At 30.1% G+C, this 11,041-nt stretch overlaps 1 protein-coding gene across 1 annotated transcript; it reads left to right on the forward strand.

Moving 5' to 3' along the window:
• Nucleotides 1-1,104: 1,104 nt before the first annotated feature.
• On the forward strand, nucleotides 1,105-1,764 carry LOC122580231 (flowering-promoting factor 1-like protein 3). Its single transcript, XM_043752509.1, has one exon. It carries the CDS (start codon nucleotides 1,232-1,234, stop codon nucleotides 1,553-1,555), a length of 324 nt encoding a protein of 107 aa, XP_043608444.1. The 5' UTR covers nucleotides 1,105-1,231; the 3' UTR covers nucleotides 1,556-1,764.
• The last annotated feature ends 9,277 nt before the right edge of the window (nucleotides 1,765-11,041 follow it).

Consider the following 11,041-nt stretch of genomic DNA (forward strand, 5'->3'; position numbering starts at 1 on the left):
ATTGATAATGTCATACGGCTCGTGTCCAACGATAAGCCCCGTGTCCAGTGATGAACACGGGTCTAAAATCTAGTTAATTGCCATTACGTTAATTAATTAGTGTTTGTGAAAATGAACAAATTAAAAGAAATATTCGATAAGTGATGCAACCCAAGCTACCATATAGCTAGCGTATATACAAATTAATTAATTAAACTAATGATGGAGATATATATAGAGAGATGCATATATGATGATTAATGTGCCTGGTGGAGTACCATATATATATCAATCAATCAACATCTGGCCGGTCACACACACACTACAGGATGCCGATGATGATCTCTACAGTTGTGTTAATTGGTCGATCTAGAATGCACCCGAACGACAATATCCTAATAATAATAATAATAATATATGAGCTCGATGATGTACCCCTAGCTAGCTTAAAGATTCCCTTTGTATTTTGTATGGGTGGATTAATTTGTAATGGATTGGGAAAAGATTTTGGATTCATGATTCTTGTTTGATGCATAATTTCCCCTCCACACCGATATCCCCCACACCATTAACACGTGGGCTTCTGATGCCCTAAACACACAAACAGTCCTTTTCATCATCCCCTCCTCAATATATAGGTCCCCATATATATATGGACTCATCATTTTTATTTATATGTACTTTATATTCACAAGGTGGTTTTGATCAGTGATAAACACCCTGATCTCAAAATACGGATGTTAAGGGTTCGATATTCATCTCATGCAAAGGATGGAGGCCCTTTTTCAATTAGGTAGCTAGAACGTGGAAACAACTTCTCTACCTCGGTAGGTGAAAAGTCTGCTTACATTTTAACCCCCATACACTGTCGAGGTATCGGGACTCAAATCCCGTAAAAGGCGCCAGTGAACATCTTCTTTCTTTTCTTTTCTATATTCATATATATTTAATTTATATACTGGATAGATAGAGATAGATAGACATAGAGAGATCGAGATATATGTCTACATGTACAAGTATATATTCCATCTCCAGCCTAGATCGATAGCCGCTCAATCAAAAACCCTTATATAAACCCCTTCACTTCCATCCATCAAATTTATAACATTCCAATTACTACTGTTCTCTACCTAGCTAGCTAGTATTTAACTAAAAGCCCCTAGCTCCGTCAACAATTTAATTAAACCTAGCTAGCTAGCCAATTCTTAATTGAAGCCCTAGCTAGCTTTCTAATCGATCAAGAATATTAATTATGTCTGGTGTTTGGGTGTTCAAGAACGGTGTGGTTCGTCTAGAGAACCCTGGAAGTGAGTCCTATCAGGGTTCCATTCGACGTAAAGTCCTCGTTCACGTAGCCACAAACGAGGTGGTGACTTCTTATGCTGTGTTGGAAAGAATGTTGTCGTCTTACGGATGGGAGAGGTACTACGAGGATCCCGACCTGTTTCAGTTCCACAAAAGATCATCCGTGCACCTCATTTCTCTACCAAAAGACTTCAACAAGCTCAAGTCGATGCATATGTATGATATCGTTGTCAAGAATCGCAATGTGTTTGAAGTTCGAGATACAAGCTAAATCGCCAGCCAATCGACTATATATATATATGGTTTGGTTCATTACAAGCATATATATATATATACATATATGCATAATATACATGTTGTGTTCTTGAAGTTTAATTATATATTGGGTTGGTTTGGTTGTGTTTCCTGTACGTGATGGTCTGAGTGAAAGCACATGCCATCGCTGAAATATTATGTCCAAGTTTGATTCTGGCCGGGTGATGTCGATCAAGTTTGATTTTTTTTTTTTTTTTCCTTTTTTCTTTTTCTAGCTTTTAGGAGCTAGCTAGCTAGTGCTATATATGTAGTTTTTTGGTTGTTTGGTCTTCATGTATTTTGTAAATTAAGCATGTATAATGGTTGGTGTTCTCCACTCTTTTAATGAAAAATTGTGCTTTTGTGTGATGACTAAAAGCTAGAGTACTTGTTTTTGCATATATTAACTTTTAGGATTATATCCCCTTTTTTATCTTTTCTGCTTAATTATTGTAATACTAATTAGAAAGAAAATGAGAACAATCGCGACACATTTTTGAGACACTTTCTTTTTATTACTATAATCGTCCCTTTAATATTTTTAGAATTTTGTTGTAACGATAAATTTAGTGCGGTCTTTCTAACTTCAGATACTAGTAAGACTGTTTACAACTTGCCTCTCACATATTCCGCTCAGAGATTGAGTATTGTTATTGTTGTTGTAACGTGATTAATTTGAAGTAGCACTATATATATGATCATCTTTCGTTCGTGAATATATATCTGTTTCATCGGCAAATTCAAAGATTATATATGCTTCATGCCTATATTTATACTTACTAGAATTAATTTACCCACATGGCCGGTACGTGTACTACATACTGTATAATAAGTACAAAACCTAAGAAAAGTGGGTCGTCGTACGTACTTAATAGTGATCTATCTAAATTGATATATTGTGTATAGTAGTTTTATCTATTGATTATAAATTCAAGCTATACTCGATCGATGTAAACACAATGACAATTAATACGTTCGGCGCCAGCTGGCCTGGTGGCGACATACGTCCGTGAAAACCACATTGCGTAAATTTCTTCAAAATTTCAAATTTTTCAAAAATGTATCCGAGAGATTAAAAATGCACCTGATATACATATTCTATGAAATATACTGTAGACAGAGGTTAAGGATTCTATCATCAAACCTTGAAGGCGAGAGGTTTTTTTTTCAATCTAATTAGATAGAATCTAAAAGCAGTTTCTTTACCTTAAGTTTGGGTAAGACAGTCTACTTTTCAACCTAGTCTATACACCATCATCATCGTATTGAGACCTAAAATTCATAGCAGACATCGTTGGATGTTAAGTCTAGACCGGCCACTGATTGACACATGGCTTCTCATTATGCAGGCTGAGCACGTACCATTGTTAATTTGGAACAGTGAGCTAGAATGCAAAATCATATGGTAACTAAACCAGGTATTAATTAATTTAGTATAAAGAAATATATAAAACGCTTAGCATATGTGCTTCTCTTTTATATATATTATTGCCAAACTTTATTTGTTGAAATATGATATTAACGGTATCTGATGTTGTCTTTTTATGTTTTTTTGCTGTGGTGGCCACTTTGCTACAACCGTTTTAAATTTCTCTGCATTTTCCTGTGTATTTGACGATATGGTTGCCATGCATATATATCTTAATTTTACTACATATATAAGCAATGATTGTCACAAAGTGACTTTTTATCTGTATATATATACTAAATCTAAAGAGAAGAATGTGTAAGCTGGCCAGTTTGAAGAGAAAAACATTAGGAAATTAAATGATATATGGAAAAATGAAAAATTAATATAGATTATAATTTTTGGATGGCCGGATAGATTCGTTCCTTTAAGCAATAACTAATTAAACGAATTATTATATATTATATGCGCACAATTTAAATATTCTTTGAAAATTAAATTATGGACGCATCATTTGCCGGATAGTGAAAGCCTTCATATATTCAAATACATATATATGGTTTTTTCATTATACATCTCTCTTAGAAAAAAAAGTTAATTTAGAAGAATATAAATGAATGATGATATCCGAGGAATTAAATTGATGATGCAGTTTAGAAAAGAAAAATAAGAAAACTAGGAAGTACAATAATGATTACGTACATTCGCCTAGGAAACATAAAATCTTTGTCATGTGTGAAGTGAAATTTTTCAAATACTAGTACCATCGAATTGACGTGATGTAATTGATCATGCATGAGGTTGATTTGTTTATGAAAGCACGCTAAAGTCTGGAATTGATTCTCCAATTTAGTTTTGTAGTAGATTTTAGACCTGTCTGTATTTAACACTGGACACAAGATTTATGATATTATCAATATTGGAATTTCTTGCTTATAATTCGTAAAAAATTTATAGTTTTGAAAATATACGGTTTCAAGTGTTATATTTTACAAGTTGTGGTACAATAATCACAAGTTCGTCACTGTCTATTATAGAATGTCTTAGTGTTAGCTAAGGCATATTGATGGAATTGGTTGTCGTAGACTCGTAGTCGTTCCACAAAACACATGCTACAATAATTTCTCTATTATATAATTTTTTGAAACCAGTTGTATTCATAATGTGATATTTATGAAAGATAATTAAGAATAAAATATAAACATATTTGTGATCTTGTACTTGATATTCAAGTATATATATGTACTTGATCATGATGCAGGCCCATAACACGAATATATTTATTTTCAATAGTTTGTTCTATGATAATTATATAACAATTAAAATTGTTTCCATATTCTTTGATAACAATTAAGACTCTTGATTTAAATGACAATTGTAACTTTGAAAAATTAAATATAAATATTTATTGTAATTTTTTTAAATAATTTTTAAAAAATCCTTTCAAGTTAGTGGCTAATAAATATATATTAAGTATTTAGGGCTAAAAAGTGTAAATTATTGATGGAATCCAAAAAAGTGTAAATTAATAAGACTATTTCTACAAATTAATATAAATACTAATATGATAATATATTATTATTACTTAGATAATGATTATTAGGAATTTTAATTTATAGTTAATCTAAATAATGACATAAACGACATACAAGTTGATTAAATTGAACGATTTGATTGGTTAATAAGTCATTAGTTCAACTGTCTTAGAGTATATATTAAGATAAGATCATTATCATTATTTTCTGAGTAAATTACAGTTTTCGTTCTTAAACTTGACACGTTTTTCACTTTTCGTCATTTAAGTGAAAAATTAGCAAAAATTTACTTTTTTCACTTTTCGTCCCCGCGATAACGATGTTAGTTTTTCTTCATTAAGGTTGCCAAGATTTGTTAGTTTTTTTTTCACTTTTCGTCCTTTTTTTTTTTTTAACTTTTTTTTTTTTTGAAAATGTCAAAATTGCCCAGCGATGTATAAGTTATATGGGAATAGATAACGAATCTTAAAAGAAACTGTTGAATGAGTATTATTAAAACTATTCATATTTAAAAGAATTTTTTTTTCTTTTAGGATAGCATTATGAAACAATAAATATTCATACTTTTAATATTATATTTATTATGATCATATCTAACCAAACATATATGACTGTAATTATTTTTATAACATTTTCGATTATTGAACTTTACAAATCATTAAACCAACCCACCGTTATACTATAATGTTTTTTGTTATATATTGTGTTATCTTAATTTCAATAAATATATATTTTGATAAGTATTAAAAAAAAAGGTAAATAAAGACACCCTGTCCACGGAACCACACTTAATCCCCATCATCCCACCCCGTAAAGTTTATGATGCCAGTAATATACTTTCACTTAATACCCACATGATTTTGGGCATCCACAATGATTGACTCGCGTCTTTTAACTTCACATGTGGGCCCAAGTTACATTGGTAACGGGTACCACTCCATCTATTGATGGATAAGATAAACATAAAAAAATTTGTAATATTTCTCTTACTCTACTTTCAAATACGGTTTATACATCATTGGACAGTATTGAAATTATCAATATGAAAAAAAAAAGTGAAAAAAATGGAAAGGACGAAAAGTGAACAAAAAAACTCATGAATGCTGGCGACCTTTACAGAGAAAAACTAATACCGTTATCGCGAGAACGAAAAGTGAAAAAAGTTTCAAGTTTAAGGTTTTTTTTGCTATTTTTTCACTTTAAGGACGAAATGTGCAAAACGTGTTAAGTTCAGGGGACGAAAAATGTAATTTACTCTTATTTTGTTGTAAAATAAGCATCTTTGTAGAAATTAGAGTACGCGTTAATTAAAAATACTGTACTTATAGTTTGTTAACTGTTACATGTTTCACTTTTTATTTTTCATATATTACGAGAGATAGTGCTCGCGCGTTGCGGTGGTGAGATGATAGAGGTGATAGGTCAAGTTATAGAGTATGATAGCCAAATGTCTTAACCATATGGGCTCCGCCATCGAATTTAAAAATTCATCGAAAATATCTCGAATGACATCTCTAATGAAAGAGCGTGAAATTTTAGGAACACCTATACCATTTTTATAATTTATCGATATACGGTTTTTGAGATAAAAGATTTTAAATGAGTTAGAGGAAAAAATGATTTATGGAGGAGAGAAAAAAAAATTACTAGTTGAGATTTGAGAAGAGAGAGAAAAAAATGAGTGGTTGAAATTTAAGGGTATTATAGGCATATTATGTAGGGATGTTTAAATTAGTGAATAAATAAGAGAGGTAATTTAGGTAGTTCAAATCCTTAATTGAGAATTTGAAAAAAGGACAAAATGTTTTATAAGATAGTATTAGATATAATGAAGAAGATGATGACAAAGCGTCAAGAAGTGGAGATATGTATAGCTACAGGATTTTGTTGCTGGAGATGATGACAAACAAGAAACCTACATATGCCATGTTTGTGGACTGCTCAGCGTACACACTTATGCTAAGAATGTACGTAGAGATATATATATATATATATATATATGGGATGCGATATGGCAAATTGAAATAATAATGCGGAGTGTAGGTAAACTAATAGAACAGTGTCACATGGCAGTGGAGAAACCAAGAAAAATCAAAAGAAAAAAAAAACTCGAATGAGATGAGATATGACAAAATCGAAATAATAACGCGGAGTGTAAATGAACTAATAGAGCAGTGTCACATGGCGGTGACACTGTTCATTAGCTTCGTTCTTAATGATTATACAACTTGTTTTGAACTCTGAACTTAATGCCCTATCAATCATTTTAACTTAAAAACGTTGACCTTTTTGATTAAGATCGATAGGTTATTAGATCAACTATATTTTAGTATATTAAAAATAATTTAATCTTAAAATATTGCCACGTGTTAATTTCATTATGACACAAAATGAAAATCATTTTTATTCAAACTTTCAAAGCATACCCCCATGCTAATTTACGTACTATTGTTTCCATTTATCTCTTAGTTTTTCAATTTTTATGAATTGTACTATCTTTTTGTGCAAAGCTTCGTTCATATACAAATTCCAATTAGCCTTGTGACATTTTTATTATTTGTTGCGTATCTCCTAATTACTTTGATAAGCATACACCATAAATGTAATTAAACATCACGAAGTACAAATATATATATTGATACACGATGATTTTCATGATGCGGTGATTTTCAGTGAATTGAAACTTATTGTTTTATTTACCTACAAGACGCCTACAACCAATATATATATAAATTAAACCGTTAAGGTATTGGGGCTCAAAACCCGCGGAAGGCGGCACTGGGCAGTTTCTTTCTTTCTTTTTATATAAATTAAACCGCCAATATTAGAATTATGTTTCTTCATCATCTAATAGTCGTAGTTTTCAACATGATATTACTTATAAAGTTAAGTTCTTTGTTGTAACATTAATCTGTCAAAATCATCACATATTTACAATTTTGTATGATGGGATATTGGGATTTGAACTAAGAACCTCATGCTTTTGATGGGCTCCGATCCCTCAATACCACTATGAGTCTATGACTATGTATCAATGTATGAACATCCTTTTGGTGTCATTTTTATTTTATTTATTGAAATTTCTAAATCATATATTTATATTATATTCGAAAGATGTGTTGTTAAATTATAGAATGGACCCTTAACACTAGTATTCCCATCCGATCTTAACACTGCAAAAACTTCATTTTCAGAATTGACTTTTGCAGGTGACAGATATATAAGAAATTTATCGAAGAGTACTCATTCATGAAAGTGGTATATGGTTCTTTCATTTTCATTGCAGTGAAACCCATTCTTGGAGTTATGGGCTGCATGCTGCTTATATGAATATACAAAATGTCAAAATATATATATTTGTTATATATGAACTAATAAATCATTCAGCTAGCTAGCCATATCCTATCATGCATTGATCCTATTTCTATCCATATTGGATGGGAGAAAAAGATATCGATTATACGTTACTTTGATTCTCATGTATGTTGGTCACATGTAAATGGGCCTTCATCATCTCAACTTGATTCTATGCTTTCAAGATTCATCGCCATTGGGCATCTACGCGCCTAGCGTTCAATTGAATGATTTGAATCTCTTATCTAAATTTTTTTATTTTTTATAAGAAAGACGTACATTCCCCTTAATTTTGAGGACATGATTTACAAAAATGTAATTGTTAGATAAGATATTAATTTTGCAAGTGTCACCTACTGAAATTGTATGGAGTTGTTAGTCACATGATATTTTGAGGTAAAAAAAAATAGGTGAATGAAGCCTGATGATTAAAAAAAAAAAAAACTAAATTTGCAAATTAATTAGGTTCACATAATCATGGGTGGTGGTTTGCAAACTACCAATTTTTAGTCGTACATCATCAAACACGTATAATTTGATTATACTCTTGTACAACATTTCAAAATATATTTGGTGGTTTATGACTAAAAATAGTGGTGTACGGATCCAGTGTCAGCTTAACTTTTTTTATGGCTTTAAGCGACACTAATTACTGGGGCCTTTTTTAAATTCTAACAAAGAATTTTCTTTATATATATATGTATATGTTACTTTCTCTATTTTTTGAAATCTTTAATTACATATTCAGTAGAGAATATAAATTTCTTACTTTTTTTATCATAAAAATTATTAAAATATATAAATTGAATATATAGTTACCTAAGTTTAATGTAAAAAACAAAACAACACAATAAAATTTTATTTTCACTCAAATTAAGGGCTTTATTTCTATATATGGGGGCTTTACGCTCATTCCTAGTTATAATACGCTATAAAGCCGGCAATGTACGAAGCATTATTAATTTTCGTTTTGCTAAAGTTCAAATTAAATCTCATACCATTAAATATATAGATAGATATATAAGACCATCGTAGATAAAAGAAATACTTAAATTTGCTCATGATTTAGTTTTAAGTTAGAAAGTAAAGTAAAGTAACTTCCAATGCCGTCTTCCACGGGTTTTTGGTCTCAATACCATCTTCGACGGTGTATGGGAAGGTTGATATGTAGACAGCCTTATCCCTACCAAAGGTAAAGAGGCTGCTTCCAGGTTCTACCATAGGTAGAAAAGGACCTCCAGCCTTGTTGGACATGAGGATCGAACCCATGACCTCTGTTTCCAGATGCATGAGCTCCAACCACTGATTCAACCCAGTTGGTTTTAGTTTTAAGTTAGAAATAAACATAAACAAGCAGTACATCTAGGTCCAACTTATATTCCAAACATAAAAAGATCGATATCAATGCTTTATGGTTAGTTCTTTAGGGTACACAAAATTCTCTTTTACCCAATACCGTGGCCTTAACTTTGGCTACACCACCATGCACTCATGTGCTCATTGGCACCTCATGGATAAAGACCTTAGGTATACTCCTATCCACACTTGGGGCGTTCGCGCTCACTAACCGATTTCCGCCATATTATTTTTTAAAAAAATAAAAAAAAATACGTTGCCAAATTATGCAAATGTATATATTGGTGTATCAATATGTCCCATATCAATCATTTGTAACATTTTATTGGATATATTGTTATTCTGGCAAACGTCAAATATATATAATATATATATATATGGTAAAAAGATACAATGAGAATTAAATATTTGTCGAGAACCAAGAACTCTTATTTCATTAATATATACAGGAATATAATTGTTCTTTTATAAAATCATATTATTAATTATAAAATTTAAACAAAAGTGTCCTTAAATATCTCAATCAGTTAAGCATTCTTTAGCATTTAAATCGAATTATATCTACTTTTGCAAAATGGATAACCATATTTATTTCTTTTTGCAATGGTAAAACATATAAACAAACGAATAAAATAATAAAAAAAATTCTTTGTTTTCCTTCGCTATATCATCATTTCTAAAATCCTTCACATTCATTTTCATCATTATTGTTTTTAGTTTGTAAATAAGAGTTCTGCTTTTCAAAAGTAACCAAAGTGGATGAGGCCTATTTCATCTTCGTCAATAATTTCTTTTCAAAAATATCACCATATCATTATTTTTGAAATTTTATTTCAGTTTCTTCATCACTTATTTTCCAAATTATTTTATTTTTTTCATTAAAATATAATCTAGAATGAGACCTACATACATTTTGATATTATTCAAACATTATTTTTGTTTTTCTTTTATTAAGTACAAAAATTTAAATATACTTGTAAACTTTATTTTAATCGAAAAATATATATACACATATGAATCACCAGATTCACATGTGTACCATCTATAAGAATAAACATATATAATTGTCTTTATATTCATGTGTGAGCTTTGTTTATGATAAGTTATTTATACACATGTAAATAAGGTCATTTACATGTTTTAATGAATTTTTTACATACACCTATGATTTTTTTTATTAAAAATGTTTATACATATGTGAATATGGAAATTTACATGTGTATTGTCCAAATATCACATGTGTACCACAGAAAAGCAGTTAAGTTGAAATCTTAATCTTAGAATGGAAAGAATTTATTTTTCGACAAACATATATGATTCTTTTGATATACACTAGTGGAACATTTTTTTTTTAAATAGCAATATATAATATGAATAAAGTCATTTACATGTGTACCATCTCAAAAAATAAAACATATTTGATTATTTTTATATGTACTTTACACACATGTTAATATGATCATTCACATGTGTACCATTTAAAAGTTTCACACATTATCTTTTAAATTGTGCAAAAATGTAATGGTTGAGTAGAAAAATTAATAAATTAATCAATTAATAATAAAGTTGACATGCAAAACAAAAAGTAACGAACTCCATGACTTTCTCGGCTGTGCGTTTCTGTTTTTTTATTACCTGTTATGCCCTTTACGGAAATTTTATTTATTTGCAAGTTAACTTTTATCACAATAATTACAAATATGCCATCATTTGTTAAAAACCATTGATTAATCTAATCTAATGGTTTTAAATGGTTCTCGTAGTTCTCGACAAAAAACTTAGTTCTCACAATAACCTAACATACACTCTC

Source organism: Erigeron canadensis, chromosome 8, assembly GCF_010389155.1.
Source record: "Erigeron canadensis isolate Cc75 chromosome 8, C_canadensis_v1, whole genome shotgun sequence".
NCBI lineage: Eukaryota > Viridiplantae > Streptophyta > Magnoliopsida > Asterales > Asteraceae > Erigeron > Erigeron canadensis.